General features: G+C 46.2%; 3 protein-coding genes, 1 long non-coding RNA gene and 1 gene segment (V, D, J or C); 1 reads left to right on the forward strand and 4 right to left on the reverse strand.

Moving 5' to 3' along the window:
- Window positions 1-18452, reverse strand: part of LOC106988627 (immunoglobulin lambda-1 light chain-like) — a 308524-nt gene that overhangs the window by 60485 nt on the left and 229587 nt on the right. Inside the window, exons 1-2 of one of the 3 annotated variants that reach the window (XM_053206513.1) lie at window positions 15136-15278; window positions 14591-14865 (exon numbers count right to left, since the gene is read on the reverse strand). The exons of the other annotated variants lie outside the window; for them this stretch is intronic. Of the exons in view, the coding sequence (XP_053062488.1) occupies window positions 14591-14865; window positions 15136-15181 (321 nt within the window). The 5' untranslated portion in view covers window positions 15182-15278. Of the gene's footprint in view, window positions 1-14590; window positions 14866-15135; window positions 15279-18452 lie in introns of those variants that run through there. 3 annotated transcript variants of the gene reach the window in all.
- LOC128312485 (immunoglobulin lambda-1 light chain-like) overlaps window positions 1-18452 on the reverse strand; it is a 442895-nt gene that overhangs the window by 37158 nt on the left and 387285 nt on the right. The gene's annotated exons all lie outside the window — the stretch shown is intronic.
- Window positions 1-18452, reverse strand: part of LOC106988621 (immunoglobulin lambda-1 light chain-like) — a 505411-nt gene that overhangs the window by 23729 nt on the left and 463230 nt on the right. The window lies entirely within an intron of this gene.
- Window positions 1-18452, reverse strand: part of LOC106988734 (immunoglobulin lambda variable 5-39-like) — a 603934-nt gene that overhangs the window by 9620 nt on the left and 575862 nt on the right.
- LOC113595120 (uncharacterized) overlaps window positions 4099-18452 on the forward strand; it is a 251930-nt gene continuing 237576 nt past the window's right edge. Inside the window, exons 1-4 of one of the 3 annotated variants that reach the window (XR_008291857.1) lie at window positions 4099-4409; window positions 4606-4697; window positions 5799-5884; window positions 11435-11597. This is a non-coding gene — a long non-coding RNA (uncharacterized LOC113595120). The remainder of the gene's footprint in view (window positions 4410-4605; window positions 4698-5798; window positions 5885-11434; window positions 11598-18452) is intronic. The other 2 variants (XR_008291856.1, XR_003415578.2) reach the window with 2 other exon arrangements.

An 18452-nucleotide genomic window follows, 5' to 3' on the forward strand; every position in this document is an offset into this window, starting at 1 on the left:
CCTTTGTTGATCTTGGGGGTGCAGTCCCACCCCACACTCCAGCTTTCCTCCAGCAAATGGAAAGAGAATTCTACTGCTTCTGTAGATGTCACAGACTCATGACCCTGGTGGGGACCTTCTAGTTCCTTCGACTGATAAACTGAGGCACAGAGAGGGAGAGTTTCTTTCCTAAGACACACAGCGACTTGGTGTAAAGACTGTATCTTGGGACTTACCAGTACCAGCCAGAGACCTGAGAGGACCAGGCTTTCTTTTTTTGCACATGAGGTGGAGCCAGCCTGGAACTGAAGGATGGAGCTTGGGAACTTTTCAGTGCTTTAATGCCCAACTCTCCCAATACAGCCGCCTGGAGTGCAGTCCCGAGGGGACAGTCCAATAGGGGGCAGCAGAGACCAGCAGTAGAGGGAGGATAAACCTCAGAAAGGGCTGGAACTCCGAAGGGGCTGGCCAGACAGAGGCCCGGGAAAGGCTCCAGTGGTGGTGGCAGGCGGGAGGATGCAGAGGCCGGACTCTAGTCCAACATCTTCCCTGACACCCACCTAACCCTTGCAACCACGGCCTGGGGTGAGGCGAGTGAAGCGAGTCACTCCAGTGTGGAGTGGGGGGGCGGATACTGAACTGACTTACAGTTTTGATGTTATATTTATTACGGGATTTTTCTGCATTACGATGTGAAAAAAGATTGCATTAAATATTATTTTGATGACGAGTTTTGGGGTCCTCCCTTAAATTTTACATGTAACGACAGTGGCTTACTCTGCTCATTCTAGTGCCGGCTGTGTTTGATACTCCAGGGAACATTTTTGGGGGGGCGGTGTGTGGAGGAAGTCGGGGGGCGGGGTTCTGGAGTGGGCGTGGCCAGAGCCCTGTGGTTCCAGCCTCACCTGACCAGGTGGGTTGATGTTTGCATAGCGGAGCCCAGTTTTCCAGGCCCTTTCCAAAGTCTTGGATTGATACCCGGGAGGGGTACACTCCCTTCATGAGGACCTGCGTGGCAGGTGGTGGCTTTGTAGCAGCCACAGCTCCTTCAGCTCTTCCACCGGGAACAGCCTGCTGGCAGGTCCTCGCGGGACAAAGCACATTCTTAGAGAGGGTGGTGCAGCCTCCTTTATTACATTCATACAAAGCGCTCCATCCTGATGGCTACCAATACTAAGGTAATTTACATTCGATTCTTACTTCATTATTCCTAAAAGCCCACACACCCTCACATTTGTGTATAACTACACGTGTCATATACCATAGTACCTACTGCACTGTGTATGCTAGTTCCATAGTGGCAAATAGCCTAGTGACTTACCTTGTTTTAAAAAAGTTGTTATAAAATAGATAATCACATAAAATCGACCTCACTTTATTGTTTGACCATTTCTCCAGACACATCCTTTGCTTTTCAGTGATTTTACAATATTCCCCGAAATACCCATCCAGATGTTTACTTGTGTTGACAACTAGAGCCAGTTTCTAACAGAAGTACGTCTGAATAGTACCTTGGACAGTGAGAACTGGCTTTGCCAATTAGGTTAAACAGTGGGACTCTTCCCCAGATTGAATGATTCAAATCGGCAGTCCCAAGTTTTGGAGGAAAAAATATAGTTTAAAACACATGAGAAGAGGAAATAATGTTTTTCAAAAAAATTTGTAAAGATGCAAAGATGCACGATGATTACAGATATTTTACTTTTCCCCAATCTTTTATTTTTTTAAATTATTGTTAATATTTATTTATTTTTGAGAGAGAGAGCATGAGCTGGGGAGGGGCAGAGAGAGAGAGGGGGACAGAAGTTCCGAAGCGGGCTCCACACTGACAGCAGAGAGCTCGATGCAGCTCGAACTCACAAATGATGAGAACATGACCTGAGCTGAGGTCGGCTGCTGAACTGAGCTACCCAGGCACCCCCAATTTATTCCCAATCTTTTAAATTACATGACACACAAGGGACCTCTTAGTAAGTTCTGTTCAAGTTTCTTGTTGCATATCCCAGAAGCTGGGAAAGTGGATGACAGATGGCTAGGTGACACCTCTGTGCAGGTGGTCCCCTCTCCCCTAGAAGCTGATACTGGGATGGAGCCAGACTGCAGGAGGTTTACAGGGAGAGTGATTGGGACCAACCCCTGTGCAAGGGTTGGGTGGGAAGCAGGATAGGCAGGATGGGCAGAGGGAGGAATCAGCTATAGGGGAGCTTTGCTGTTGAGATGGCCTTTCCCAATTTCCCCAGGTGGGCTGAGAGGCTGGGCCTTCAGGCCCTCACCTTGATCAGCCTTTAGAGGCCAGCTGCCCAGGGCAGGACCATGGCTCAGCTCCAGGTGGCTCTCTTCACCAAGGTTGCTGACAGATGAGGGCAGGGCTGTTTGCAGGTGCCTTTCCCAGCAGATGTGGCAATAAGCCCTTCATTCTATTCCGATGGTGCATCAAACTGTCTACTGGTTCAAATCCTCTTGAAGGCAGGTGGTTTCCAACTCTTTGCTTTCAAAAAAAAATTAAAAGAATATGAAATAGAGCTGCCAGCTGATAGATCATTGAAAACAATAATTTTTGACAATGAACCACTAATGATTTTTGGCACATAACTAGGAAGGAGCTCAGATCTGTGAGTGAAATTGTATTACAAAACTTCTGTTTATGAGACCAAAGTTTCTTTGAGCTTCATACAAAAATGAAAGCCAGGGGATGCCTGGGTGGTTCAGTCAGTCAAGCTTCTAATTCTTTTTTTTTAAATTTTTTAAAAATGTTTACTTATTTTTGAGAGAGGGAGAGACAGAGCATGAGCAGGGGAGGGGCAGAGAGAAAGGGAGACACAGATCTGAAGCAGACTCCAGGCTCTGAGCTGTCAGCACAGAGCCCAACGACGCGGGGCTTGAATACACGAACAGGGAGATCATGACCTGAACTGAAGTCGGATGCTTAACAGACTGAGCCATTCAGGTGCCCCAAGATAGATCATAGTCTTAAACATAACATTGAAACTATAAAGTTTCTTTTTTTGTTTTTAATTTTTTAAAAATGTTTATTTACTTTTGAGAGAGACAGAGAGACAGAGTGCAAGAGGGGGAGGGCAGGTAGAGGGAGATGCAGAATCTTAAGTAGGCTCCAGGATCTGAGCTGTCTACACAGAGCCCGGCGTAGGGCTCAAACTCATGAACCATGAGATCACGACCTGAGCTGAAGTCAGATGCTTAACTGACTGAGCCACCTAGGGGCCCAAAGCTTCTGATTCTTGATTTGGGCTCAGGTCATGATCTATTTCACAGTCATGAGATGGAGCCCTGTGTTGGGCTCCATGCTGAGTGTGGATCCTGCTTAAGACTCATTCCCTCTCTCTCTCTCTTTCTCTCTCTCAAAAAAAAAAAAAAGAAAGGTAGGACAGAATTGATACAGGACCCTGATTCATTCTAGTGGAACATCATATTTATCAATGGATCCATGAATCAAAAAATGAAAATTTTAATATGTTTATTTTGTGTTGCTCACATATTGCTATGAATAATTATGATGCCAACTGGAAGAAAACTATTTAACACTCAAGATCACAGGCTATGAAACTAAATTTTAGAATGTAAAAATTTAGTGCATATTTTTAGGATAGAGATGTATGACAGTATGTATTTCAGGTATAAAAATATATAAGCAGATCAAATCCAGGAAGGGGTGTGGAATGAAAACAGAGTTCAAGAAGAGGAAAGAAAGTTGAAAAATTTCTAAATGTTACAGAGTGGGCATCCAATCATATGATATTTGCTTCCACTCAACATGTGTGCAAGAGCTCTGTGAACATTTTACAAACTTCTGGTGAAAACTTTACATGTAAACTTACAAAGGAGCAGGGAGTGTGAACCTCGGTTCTTTTGGAGGGTGGGTGGGCAATGGTGCTGAGGGCTCAGCTGCAGGCCCGGGCCCCCTCCCCTGCAAGGAGGCTCTTCTCTGATGCATAAAGATCCTGGGTCTCAGCGCAGGGTGATCACATAAACCAACAAGTGGAAGGACCCCCATGAATCAGGGGTCAGCTAGGAGCTGCGCATTTTCCTTCCAGTATCTTGACTTTTCACGTCACTCCTGAGAGGAGTGAGGAGCTACTTGCCTGGAGAGGGGACAAGGCTGTGCCAAGGTTCAGCCAGTAGGGGGACCTCTGGACCCACAGGGCGCCACAGTCTTTGTGATTCAAAACAGGCCCCCTACCTCTCCACCCCCTACTATTTCTCAGTGTGGTAAACAAAGGCCCTGAGGGGAAGTCTTTCCAACCCTGACGGTCAGGGCCAAGACCAGAGAGGACACCCGACCCTAAGAGGTGGCCTATGGCTGTTCAGAGGATGGAGAGAATGAGCATCAGGCCAGGGCAGGAGCATTTGTGTCTCACTTCCCCATCTGTCTGTGTCACTGTGAGTCATTGCCAGGTGCTCCCAATGACATGGTAGGTGGCACAGAAATAGCCTCGTCCTTGGCCTGGGCCCCACTGGTGGTCAGGGTGGCCATGTTCCCTGAGTTGGGAGTCAGAGAATCACTCAGGGATCTCTGAGGGCCAGTTGCTGCAATAATAGATGGGGGCCTGGCCTGACTTCTGCTGGTGCCATTGGACATATTTCCTTCCAATGTTGTTTTCTCCACAGGTGATCCTGGCGTCTGTCCCAGGGCCACTGACACTGACAGGAGCCGAGTCAGCTCTTGGAGGCCACAGAACCTGCAAGAGAGATTATGAGAGGTGGGTTTCCAGCTGACGGGGCTCTGCCTTCCTGGCCTGGACCGAACTCCAGAGGTTTCTTGGCCCCCAGAGTTGTCCCCACCCATCAATCTCAGCCCCAGGGGCCCATGGGCCTGGCTGGTGGATAAAACCTTTGAACAAATGAGAAACTCCCAGTCCCTTTCTCTGGGCAGGTGCAGCCCCTTAGAGCTCACACAGGGCCAGTGAGCAAAATGGGAGATTTCACCCCTTTAGCCCCTCATCCTGCAGCAAGGTGAAGAGATCCTGTCCCCCACTGGGGCAGGAGCTCAGAGTCAGGGCCAAGCTTGTCCCAGATCCCAGTGAGCCTGGGCACAGCACCTGTGCAGTGAGAAAGGAGGCCGACGAGGAGAGGGGTCCAGGCTGTGGTGGAGGCGCCCCAATTCTGCTACTAAGGTCCAAGGCTGGGCAAAATTCCTCCTAAGGCCTCTCTTTTTCCCTTACTGGAGACTCCTGCTGGTTATGCAAATCAACAGAGGCTCTGGAGCTGCTGCTGAAGAGCTTTGTGGTTGCAGAGAAGGGGGAAGGGCTCAGCCCCAAGGCACAGAGAGAGGACAGGTATCCCTTGTAGTCTCCACCCCCAGCCCAGGGGATCCTCCTCCTGGTAGTCACTAGTCTTGGGGCTGTAGCCCCCATTCAGTCTGTGCCCTGGCCTACATCCTGGGCTGTTCTGGCCACTGAGAGACAGTCTATCTGTGTTTTCAGGGAACCTGAAATCGTGCTCACTGAATCGTTCTGGGTGCTGTCATGAAGGTGGCCAGAGTCATGGTGGTGATACTGAGATTGTCTTGGGCTCCCAGTCTTTCCTCTGCTCCATTCTGGCTCAGGAGGAAGGTGGTTAATATCATCCAGGAGTTCCAAGTGTCTCATCCATCGTTGTGTTGTGGTGGGGGCCTCGAGCTGGTCCGCTTCTAGCTCCATCTCCATAGCATTTCCACACTGAGTCTCCTCTGACATTCCCAGGCCCCAGTGCAGTGACCCTCCTCACCCCTACTCCAGGGAAACCCTGAGGCAGGAGCAGTGTTCTATTGCAGATCACAGTTTGTGAGAGCCAGAACCTGAATAAAATTTCCTCCTTGCCAGGTGCACGTGGAGTTGTTAAAGGTCCGTGGAGCTGCTGTAAGAGTCTACCCTTGGCCATGAGCTCTTGGACAGATGGTAAGTGCTGTGTCTCAGAATCTCCAATGCATGGCTGGGGCAGGGACATATCACATGCTCAAAAGATATGATTTGAGTATAAGAGAATGAAATTGGCTGAATTCTAAGAATACTTCATGTGATAATTTTGACTTCAGTTGCTAGGGAAAATGCATTAGGTAATAAAAATATTTAATATAATGTATGACGTTGAGTAATGGTTATTGAATAGCTGCTGTGTCCTTGGAATGGAAAAAGAAAAAGAAAAGAAAATTGGCACCAGCCCCCTGGAGACGGTTTAGGGGGGAAAGGAGGAACTTCTCTTCGAAGTCAGGACAGGAGGCTCTCAGAGCAAAGAGGGGGGTACAATGTGTGTTCTCAGAGGGAGGGGGCTTTATAGACTTCTTTTACATTCTATAATTTATTTATTTTTTAATTTACATCCAAGTTAGTTAGCACATGGTGCAACAATGATTTCAGGAGTAGATTCCTTAAGCCCCTACCCATTTAGCCCATCCCCCTCCGAAACCCCTCTAGCAACCCTATGTTTGTTCTCTATATTTAAGAGTCTCTTATGTTTTGTCCCCCTGCCTGTTTTTATAAAATGTTTTATATTTTGCTTCCCTTCCCTTATGTTCATCTGTTTTGTATCTTAAAGCCCTCACATGACTGAAGTCATATGATATTTGTCTTTCTCTGACTAATTTAGCTTAGCATAATACCCTTAGTTCCATTCATGTAGTTGCAAATGGCAAGATTTCATTCTTTTTGATTGCTGAGTAATATTCCATTGTATATATATACCACATCTTCTTTATCCATCCATCCATCCATCCATCGATGGACATTTTGGCTCTTTCCATACTTTGGTTATTGTTGATAGTGCTGCTATAAACATTGGGGTGCATGTGCCCCTTTGAAACAGCATACCTGTATCCCGTGGATAAATACCTAGTAGTGTAATTGCTGGGTCGTAGGGTAGTTCTATTTTTACTTTTTTGAGGAACCTCCATACTATTTTCCAGAGTGGCTGCACGAGTTTGCATTCCCACCAACAATGCAAAAGAGATCCTCTTTCTCCGCATCCTCGCCAACATCTGTTGTTGCCTGAGTTGTTAATGTTAGCCATTCTAACGGGTGTGAGGTGGTATCTCATTGTGGTATTGATTTATATTTCCCTGATGATGAGTGATGTTGAGCATTTTTTCATGTGTCGCTTGGCCATCTGGATGTCTTCTTTGGAGAAGTGTCTATTCATGTATTTTTCCCATTTCTTCACTGGATTATTTGATTTTGGGGTGTTGAGTTCGATAAGTTCTTTATAGATTTTGTATACTAACCCTTTATCTGATATGTCATTTGCAAATATCTTCTCCCATTCTGTCGGCTGCCTTTTAGTTTTGCTGATTGTTTCCTTTGCTGTGCAGAAGCTTTTTATTTTGTTGAGGTCCCAAATGTTCATTTGTGCTTTTGTTTCCCTTGCCTCTGGAGACATGTTGAGTAAGAAGTTGCTGCGGCCAAGGTCAAAGAGGTTTTTTGCCTGCTTTCTCTTCTAGGATTTTGATGGCTTCCTGTCTTACATTGAGGTCTTTCATCCATTTTGAGTTTATTTTTGTGTATGCTGTAAGAAAGTGGTCCAGGTTCATTCTTCTGCATGCCTCTGTCCAGTTTTCCCAGCACCACTTGCTAAAGAGACTGTCTTTATTCCATTGGATATTCTTTCCTGCTTTGTCAAAGATTAGTTGGCCATACATTTGTGGGTCTATTTCTGGGTTTTCTATTCTGTTCCACTGATCTGAGTGTCTGTTTTTGTGCCAGTACCATACTGTCTTGATGATTACAGCTTTGTAATACAGCTTGAAGTCCAGGATTGTGATGTTTCCTTTGTTTTTTTTTTTTTTTTTTCAAGACTGCTTTGGCTATGTAGGGTCTTTTCTGGTTCCATACAAATCATAGGATTGTTTGTTCTAGCTCTGTGAAGAATACTGGTGTTATTTTGATAGGTATTGCATTGAATATGAAGACTGCTTTGGGTAGTATTGACATTTTAACAATATTTGTTCTTCCTATCCAGGAGCATGGAATCTTTTTCCATTTTTTTTTTGTGTCTTCTTCAATATTTTCACAAGCTTTCTATAGTTTTCAGTGTGTAGATTTTTCACCTCTTTGGTTAGATTTATTCCTAGGTATTTTATGGTTTTTGGTGCAATTGTAAATGGGATCCATTCCTTGATTTCTCTTTCTGTTGCTTCATTGTTGGTGTATAGGAATTCAACCGATATCTATGCATTGATTTTATATCCTGCCACTTTGCTGAATTCATGGATCAGTTCTAGCAGTTTTTTGGCGTAATCTTTTGGGTTTTCCATATAGAGCATCATGTCATCTGCAAGGAGTGAAAGTTTGACTTCCTCCTTGCCGATTTGGATGCCTTTATTTCTTTGTGTTGTCTGATTGCTGGGATTAAGACTTCCAATACTATGTTGAATAGCAGTGGCAAGAGTGGACATCCCTGTCTTGTTCCTGACCTTAGGGGGAAAGCTCTCAGTTTTTCCCCATTGAGAATGATATTAGCATTGGGTCTTTCTTATATGGCTTTTATGATCTCCAGGTATGATCCTTCTGTCCCTACTTTCTTGAGGGTTTTTATCAAGAAAGGATGCTGTATTTTGCCAAATGCTTCCTCTGCATCTGTAGAGAGGATCATGTAGTTCTTGTCCTTTCTTTTATTCATGTGATGAATCACATTGATAGTTTTGCGGATATTGAACCAGCCCTACATCCCAGGTATAAATCCCACTTGGTCGTGGTGAATAATTTTTGTTAATGTATTGTTGGATCCGGCTGGCTAATATCTTGTTGAGGATTTTTGCATCCTTGTACATCAGGGAAATTGGTCTCTAGTTCTCCTTTTTAGTGGCGTCTTTGTCTGGTTTTGGAATCAAGGTAATGCTGGCTTCATAGAAAGAGTTTGGAAGTTTTCCTTCCATTTCTATTTTTGGAACAGCCTCAAGAGAATAGGTGTTAGCTCTTCCTTAAACGTTTGGTAGAATTCCCCTGGAAAGCCATCTGGCCCTGGACGCTTGTGTTTTGGGAGATTTTTGACTACTAATTTAATTTCTTTAGTGGTTATGGGTCTGTTCAACTTTTCTATTTCTTCCTGTTTCCGTTTTGGTAGTGTATATGTTTCTAGGAAGTTGTCCATTTCTTCCAGATTTCCCATTTTATTGGCATATAATTGCTCATAATATTCTCTTATTATTGTTTGTATTTCTGCTGTGTTGCTTGTGATCTCTCCTCTTTCATTCTTGGTTTTATTTATTTGGGTCCTTTCCTTTTTCTTTTTGATCAAACCGGCTAGGGGTTTATTAATGTTGTTAATTCTTTCAAAGAACAAGCTTCTGGTTTCATTGGTCTATTCTACTGTTTTGTTTGTTTGTTTGTTTGTTTGTTTGTTTGTTTTTTGGTTTCAATAGCATTGATTTTTGCTCTAATCTCAATTATTTCCTGTCTTCTGCTGGTTTGGGGTTTTATTTGCTGTTCTTTTTCCAGCTCTTTAAGGTGTAAGGTTAGGTTGTGTATCTGTGATCTTTCTGTCTTCTTTAGGAAGGCCTGGATTGCTATATATGTCCCTCTTAGACTGCCTTTGCAGAGTTCCAGAGGTTTTGGGCTGTGATGTTATCATTTTCATTGGCTTCTATGTACTTTTTAATTTCCGCTTTACCTTCTTGGTTAGCCCATTCATTCCTCAGTAGGATGGTCTTTAGTCTCCAAGTATTTGTTATCTTTCCACATTTTTTCTTGTGGCTGACTTCTAGTTTCAGAGCGTTGTGGTCTGAAAATCTGCATGGTATGATCTCAATCTTTTTGTACTTGTTGAGGGCTGATTTATGTACCAGCATGTGATCTATACTGGAGAACGTTCCATGTGTACTGGAGAAGAATGTATATTCTGCTGCTTTAGGATGAAATGTTCTGAATATTTCTGGTAAGTCCATCTGGTCCAGTGTGTCATTCAAAGCCATTGTTTCCTTGTTGATCTTCTGTTTAGATGATCTGTCCATTGTTGTAAGTGGGGTGTTGAAGTCCCTTACTATTATGGTATTATTATCAATGAGTTTATGTTTGTGATTAATTGATTTATATGTTTGAGCGCCTTCACATTTGGAGCATAAATGTTTACAATTGTTAGATCTTCTTGGTGGATAGACCCCTTAATTATGATATAATGCCCTTCTTCATCTCTTGTTACAGTCTTTAATTTAAAGCCTGGATTGTCTGATATAAGTATGGCTATTCTGGCTTTCTTTTGTCCACCATTAGCATGATAGATGGTTCTCCATCCCCTTCCTTTCAATCTGAAGGTGTCTTTAGGTCTAAAGTGGGTCTCTTGTAAACAGCATATAGATGGATCTTGTTTTCTTATCCATTCTGTTAGCCTATGTGTTTTGATTGGAGCATTAATCCATTGACGTTTAGAGTGAGTACTGTAAGATATGAGTTTATTGCCATTATGTTTCTTTTAGATTTGGAGTTTCTGGTGGTGTTCTCTGGTCCTTTCTAGTCTTTGTTGCTTTTGGTCTTTTTTTTTTCCTTGTCTTTTCTCCCTCAGAGAGTCCCCCTTAAAATTTCTTGCAGGGTAGTTTAGTGGTCATGAACTTCCTGTGAAAATGAATATAATGAAGTAGAATAAAATGAAATGATGGAAGTAAAACAGAATTTGAAAAATTTACAAAAAAGTAAAATATTGTAGAAAAAAATAAAAAATACTTTTAATAAAAATTGAAAATAAAAATACATTTTTTTCTCTTTCCCTATTCAAGAAAAAGAAAAGAAACGAAAAAGAAAAAAAAAAGAAAATTGAATAGATGGAGCAGCGAACAGACTGAAATACCATTGAAATCACATTGTCTTCCCCTAGATGTCAAACTATGAAACACTGTATAGTCTGTAAACTAAGCAGGTGGAGAGACTTGTGTTCCTGAAGAGCAAGGTTGGCCCAGTTGCGTGGGGCTTAGTGTAATGGCTCCATTCTCCACTAGATGGTGCTGCTTAGCTTACTGGGGTGGATTATTGTGGCGCTTGTGTGTGTGTGTGTGTGTGTGTGTGTGTGTGTGTGTGTATGTATGCGCAGGAGGGGTAAAAATGGCGTCACCCATCTACCCCCAGTCTGTAGTATTAGAACTCTGTTCTCCCTGATCGGCAGTCGCGCACCCTTCCTTTGTCTCCGGTTTCCGTCCACTCCCTGCTTTTACACTGTCTGTGACCAAGCTGTCAGGTTGCCAGGCGGTACCTCCCTCCTGAGTTTTATCTCAGATGCGGCTGTGTTTCCTGACCCCTCGCTTCTGAGGGACTGTGGCTTTGACCCACTCAGACCCTCTGGGGGAGGGTCTCACTGAGCAATGGCCAGGTGCCCGCTGCACCCAGGAATGTTTGCGGACCGTGCTGCTGGTGATGCCCAGAGACTGTGGCTGAGTGCCAGCCCGCCCCAGAAACAGTTCGCGAGATAGTGTAGCAGCAGCTTTTCAGAGATTATGGAAAATCACAACACAAATCTGTCACCAGGCTTCACCCACAACAAGCTTGTTCCAGCACCAGCGAATGTGGTTGTTGTTCAGGATCCTTTGGGATCTTTGCCTGTGGGGAGCCCTCCCAGCAGGGGAACTGCCTCTCCCGTGTGTCCTGAAGACACCTGGACTTCAGTCTGCTCCCGGGGATTCATCCTTCCCACCAGAGCACCACCAGGTATCGAGCTACAGAGTTTCAGCCTCTGCACTCCCCCTGTTTATAGAGTCTTAGTGGAATTTAAACCCTCTCCTTTCTCCCTTTTTGGTTCAGTCCCTGCGGCTGTTTCCACTTTTCCACTTGCTCTCCAGCTGCTTTTGCGGGGGGGGATACTTTTCCCGTATTCTCCCCACCCCCTGCCTCCATTCCCTCTCCACAAACAAAAACAGCCCCCTGCCCTCCATGGCTTCTCCCCCAGTTCACCTCTTTGCTCCATGTACCTGCTAAGTTCTCTGGTCAGGTGGTGCAGATTGTTGTGTTAATCCTCAAATCAATTTTCTAGGTTTGCAGGGTGGTTTAGTGTTGATCTTGCTGTATTTCAGGGATGAGAGACACACACACACACACACACAAAAACAAAAACAAAAACACACAAAAAACTTCCATGCTGTTCCTCCATCTTGTCCCATCGTCCTGGGGGCTTTGCAGACTTAAGAGAGCCTTAACACCACTGGGGTGTATGTAGGAGATTGAAGTCCCAGATCTGTGCCTAAGAAATAATTACTGCAAGATCTGGATCAGAGGAATAAGGAGCCAAAGGATTTTGTACATCAGTGTCAAGCATGATACTTAAGAAGGAAGATACCTTTTCCTTCAGATCTTAGGTCATGGTTACTAGCTCCCCCTGCCATGTTAGGAGCCCTGATACCAGGCCCACTCCATCACCAGGTGGCTAGGCAAGTGACCTCTGCTGCCACCTGGGTGGTGGCAATAGCACACAGGGCTCACGCCATGTCCTCTGGGACTCTGTATGTACTTTCAGTTGTCATGTATTAGACATATATGGTATTGCTTCTCCCCTAGTTGGGATTCACGGGTCTAGGAATTGGGGTGGGAGTGCAAGCAGCAGCACTCACTGTCATCCCCAGTGAGCCATCAACAAAATGTTCCCTTGTCATCCTTGGGACTTTGTGCTTTGCTTGATCGCACGGCCCTGCTGGCTGAGTGTGCACCATGAACCCTTTGGCTCTGCCTGGCAGTGAGTCATTGGGAAAAGTAGGGGGTACTGGCTGGGGTGATTCTTGGCTACTGTCAAGGGGTAAGGGATTTTCTACTACACAATGAGGGTAAGTAGGTGGATGTATGGATTCAGGAGATCCCCTAATATTCCCTGGGTCTGTGACTGTAGTCATCAACTCACCACAATACAATTCAACAGGTCTGATAATGGGTGAATGTTCCGGAATGGAGGTTTGGTCGTCTCAACTGGCAGGGACCCAACTGACTAACTCAGGTGTTTGCTGAGGGAAGGGGAATACGGAGTGGGTGGTGAAGATGTATAGACATAACTCTGACCACAGGGTAGTGGCAGAAATGAGGACAATAGAAGGAACAAGTGTTTCCTCCTTATGTCGATATGAATATGTTTGGAAACCTATTAATCCTATGTTTCTGTTTTGTTCTCCTGGGTCATCGCATTATCATCTAACATCCAATGTGTTCATAATAGTTAACTTTATGTCTCAATATGAAGCTATAGGATGTCACTTCAGCTGGGACAAAAATAAATACCACCATCAGACAGTAGTATACTTTGTATCCTCCTGGGAAAGGATGAACATGTTGGTAATTTTTCATTGGATAGTTTGGATAGTTTGTCATATCACGTGGAAGCATGGCTGCGAATATTCCCTTTCACATCACGTGGAAGCATGGCTGCCAATATTCTCTTTATTTGGAGATTGTAGTTTGCCTGGATTGGGTGGACTTCACGTGGATGAGGTTGGACTGTGGTGGCTTATTATGTGTCAACATCGACAGACTGAACTGTATTTCACAGAATTGTTTTCTGTCTGTATTCTGGGGTAGGGTGGGTGTGAAGAAAGAATCTTGTGCGAGATTTGGGGGGTAGAAGTGACATTGCACCCATTTTGTGTCTCAGTCCATGGTTGTGTATCTTCTGGTCACTTTGTAGGAGGAGGCAACTGCCCCAATGTCCCTCATTCACCATCAGGATAGATGTGACCCTTCAACTGTCTGTCAGAACCCAGAGCACCTAGTGTGTCTGCACCTTTTCTCATTGTTTAAAAATACGAGGAACAATCTAATCTGTTGGGGATTTTGACACGTATATTGGGGATTTGGGGCACAAACCGGAGCTTTATGTGTTTATATAGTAGCCTCTTCATGTCCCTGAAGACCCTGTCAGGGATGCTGGCCAACCTGGATTGGGTTCCTGGAATCAGACTCTGAGATGGAGAAGTACATGTGTAGGAGAGCTGGAAGGAGGAGGAAGGTCAGACTGGGCAGAAGGAGAAGTGACCCACGTGCAGTGAGACATCAGATGAGGCCTCCATCCCTGCAGGGAGCTCTAAAGCTGAGACCTTCAGGACATCTGAACCTGAGGCAGGGCCTTCATTCACTCAGGCCAGCATGCACCTGAACCTCTCTGAGAAGAGGCAGAAACCTGGGGAGGCAGTTGTTTGATCCAAGGGCACTTCGCAGTGAGGAGGACCCCTGTGAGCTGTCAGGGGCTCCAGGCAGAGGTGGGTGCATGTGTGAGCCCAGGAGGGGGGTGACACCACAGTGAATAATGCACTAGTGTGCTCCACTCAGAATCCCCAGCTGTCATGGTGGCAGGGCTTCTGGAGCTCAGCTGAGCTGAGAAATTCAGGCCTCTAATATTCGTCAGTTGGGTGAAGGAATGGCCCATGACCGCCATATGGACATGGAGGGGTAAGGAGCAGCGGATGGATGTTTCTTTCTGTTTGTCCTTCCACTCAGGTCCTCTGTTCCCAAACATACTCAGGCTCAAAACAAATCCCAAGAGCCCCCAGATCAACCCTGATATATCCTCTGGTGGTGCTGCATGAAGCGTGGGTGGATAGGAGGTCTGGGGACCTGGGTCAGACTGCTGAGGCTGGAGAAGAGTGTGATACAGATGGGGAAGGGGTTTGTGTCTCACTTCCCCATCTGCCTGTGTCACTGTGAGCATCACTACTGCCATCCCACACCTGACAGTAATAGTCAGCCTCGTCCTCAGCCTGGGCCCCGCTGATGGTCAGGGTGGCCGTGTTCCCCGAGTTGGTGCCAGAGAATCGGTCAGGGATCCCTGAGGGCCGGTTGCTGCTATAGTAAATGACCAGCATGGGGGCCTGGCCTGGCTTCTGCTGGTACCAGTAAGCATTTTTACTTCCAATGTTGTTTCCCCCACAGGTGATTCTGGCTGTCTGTCCCAGGTTCACTGACACCGACGGGGGCTGGGTCAGCACGTAGGAGGCCATGGAACCTGAAAGAGAGAAAAATGGGTTGGGCTAGAAGATGAAGGACCCATTTCTGGGAAATCCCATAAGCTGCCTGGCCTGCATTGAGCCCCAGGGATTCTCTGTACCCCCAGGGTACCCTCTCTTATAAGTCTTAGCCCCAGGAGCTTATGGACTGGCTGGTGGGAAGGATCCTTTGAACAAATAAGATTCTTTCCACCCCTTTCTCTTGTCAGGACCATCCCCTTTGGGCTCACACAGAACCAGTGAGCACAAGTGGGGATTACACCTCTCACCTGTGCAGTGAGCCAGGATACTGAGGAGAAGAGGGGTCCAGGCCATGGTGGAGACGCGCTGATTCTGCTACCAAGACCTTGGGCAAAGTTCCTTCCAGGCATCTCTTATCCCCTTGCGGGAGAGACCTGCTGCTTATGCAAATCAGCTGGGCCTCTGGGGTTGCTGTTGTGGAGCTTTGTGGTTTCAGAGAAGGGCTCTGCCCTAAGGGACACAGAGAGGGGAGGGGCAGCCCTGTCCCATAGTCTGAGGCTGGTATCTCCCTCCCAGTTCAATGTCCTGGGTTTACTCCTTGGCTGGTCTGACCACTGAGACCTCAAAGGTGGAGTCTGTATTTTCTGAGCCCATTCTATAGGTGACGCTATAAGGCTCACACAGGTATAGGGTCCTATCCCAGATCACAGCTTTTGGCCACAGAACCCAAATAAAATTCATCCTCTGTCTAGAGTACATGGAGTTTACAAAACCATCATGGGGCTGTAAATGTCTGCTCTGAGCCATGAGCTCCTGCAGCGGGTCATAGAGGTTGTGACTCAGCATCCCCATTTTGGTGTCAGATCAGAGGCCAAAGAAATGATTGTGGTATAAAATAATGAGAGGGGGCTTTAAAGTTTAGTAACTCCTCAAGGGAATGTTTACTATAATTAAGTTGTCTTCAGTTGTTGGAAAAACATGTAGCAAACATCTTAATGTATAAGTTCAGTTGAAAAAAGCTTACAGAGAAAATCACTGTGTTGCAGGCACTGGGAATAGGGAAGAACAGAACTTTCCAGTCCCTTCCCCCTTCCTTGAGGGAGGTGAGTGGAGGGACAGGTGAGGGGGCAGGTGGGAGGAACTTCCAGGAAGGAGGAGCAGCTGAGTCTGTCAGCACAGGGGAGGGAGGGGAAACATGTGATCCTAGGGAGGATGGGTGTTTGTGGGCAGTGACAGCATTTTGTTTCATTAGGGTGAGCTAGGGCATGGGTTGGTGGGAGACAAAATGCCTGGACCTGTATTAGTTAAATAGGCAGTGTCTTCATGAGCAGGACCCAACACACACATACCCTGAAGAATTTGAACGTGAGAGTGAAGGATGACACTATAGACAAATGGCAAATAATTGAACAATTGTCCCGAAGGTCCTGCTTACTAAACCCCTTTGCCTGTTAAGAGCCGGATCTACGTGTGGTTTTGGCAGGTGATCTCTGCTGCCCCCTGGGGGCCACTCCAAATGGCTGCTGGATTGCAGAGGCTTTCTTTGTAAAGTGTAGATTCATAACCTACAGCTCAGGTCCTGATTCCTGCTCCATGGACTGTTGCCGCAGTGAGGAATGAGGTTTCTATGCGTGGCTTCTACTTGCCTCACATTCTTTTTTTTTTTTTAATATTTATTTATTTCGAGGAGAGTGTGAGCAGGGGAGGAGCAGAGAGAGAGAGGGATAGAAGATCCAAAGCGGGCTCTGTGCTGACAGGCTGACAGCAGTGAGCCCGATGTGGGGCTCGAACTCACGAATCTCGAGATCATGACCTGAAGTTGGATGCTCAACCAGCTGAGCCACCGAGGTGCCCCAGCTTGCCTTGCATTCTTACATGAGGGGCCTAGATTACCCATGAAAATGTAACAGGCTCCTTTGGAGGAAGAGAGCACAGGTTTCACTGAGGCATCCCTGCACCTGTCTCTGAGGTAGTGGGAGGTCACACAGGTAGTGTCACATGGGGGACCCAGGACTCAGGGTGGCTCTTTTTGGTGTCAACTGCAGATACAGGGCTAATGTGTGGTGGGGTGCCTGGGGACTAATGCCCCCAAAACAGAGACAGACATTTATTCAGACCCACATTAGTTTGACTCACATTGCATCGTAGGAATTCTGCATGATCTAGACATAGATCCTTCTTGAGGAGGGAACTCTGGCCCTGCTAAAGTCAGGAAGAGAAACACGCAGTGGAATGTGTGTGGGAAGAGCCCAGTCATGCCCTCTGTAGGCACGGGCAGGGGGATATAGGATCTGAAAGAACGGGACAAACCTGAAGGACCTGGGATCCCAACCCAGTTCAGGGACTATATGGAGTTTTCTCCTAAGGTGAGCATTCTGGGCACAGAGGGCGTGGCCAGGTGTGGTAAGAGGCAATTTCCAGGTAATAAGTCAAGTTCTCTAGGCCACCTGCTAGGCACAAACAGGAGGAGGCTGCTGAGGTAGGAACAGGTTTGACACAAGTGTGCTCAGTGCCTGGGAACTTCCTAGGTCACCTGGGGGCTAAGGGCAGTGGTTATTAGCAGGGCAGTATTATTGTCCCTTTCCTCCCTGCTTACACACCTAAAAGCCACAGGGAGACTAGGGTGCTACACATGTCGCTTGTCCTGTCCTCCTGTTTTGTCCCACGTGGATGACCTAGCACTGTTTTCCCCAACGCCCCACAGACTGGCTGAGCTGAACAGGAACATGAGGGAGGGGTGCACCTGACAGGGAAGGGAAGCTGGGAGAGGCTTGCAGGTCCCCATTCCCTGAGAGGCAGAGAGAAGAGCAGAGGCTGCAGGTGCCAGGCAGCAGCAGTCACCTGCACCAGGTGAGGAAGGCTGCGCAGGCTGAGAGGGGATGTGGAACAACTTCAGCCAGAATGTTCCAGATCCTGAAGGAGACAGCTTCTTCCTCTCAGATCTGGAAGCTGCCTATGGGGAGCGCTGCTACACTTGGCATGGGGCCACCTGGACTAGGGACGTGCCAGCCCATTAAGTCATGTTGTTGACAAAGCCTATGGTGAGAATCTCTGGAGAATAACTCTATAGTGACCCGTTCATGATCCTTGAACCTGAAAATTCCCTGGAAATATCATTTCAGTCATAGGGAATCCCACCAAAAATTATCTTTTTACTTAGTTCCTCATATCAATAAGTAATAAATAAATTTTAGAGGAAATATTCCAATTGCACTTGTGATGCTTTTGTGAGGAGAAAATGATTCTCTGTCCTGTGTCTCCCCACTCCCATGAAGGTATTACTCTGATTCAAGCCAGGAGTGGAAACTGGGGAAGCATCTGCTTTCCCTCTTAAAACATTCCTCAGCTGTCGTTTTGACCTCATGAAATTGCTCTAAAAATTGATTTCAAAACCACAAGTCAAAGATTTGTGAAGAGAAATTCAATTTATGAAAAAAACTTATTCATGTCTTGGATAAGGTCTCCTCCCTCAGAATGACAACTGGGACCAGAATGCAGGCAAAGCCACCACACAGGGTCAGCCTGGGGGTGGGTGTGAGTCCCTGTGGGTCAGTCCTGAGCTAAGGGTCGGACCTGCCTGGTGCAGGTGATGGGATTTGGGGCAGTGGGAGGACAGTGGTGCCAG

Source organism: Acinonyx jubatus, chromosome D3 (genome assembly GCF_027475565.1).
Source record: "Acinonyx jubatus isolate Ajub_Pintada_27869175 chromosome D3, VMU_Ajub_asm_v1.0, whole genome shotgun sequence".
Taxonomy (NCBI): domain Eukaryota; kingdom Metazoa; phylum Chordata; class Mammalia; order Carnivora; family Felidae; genus Acinonyx; species Acinonyx jubatus.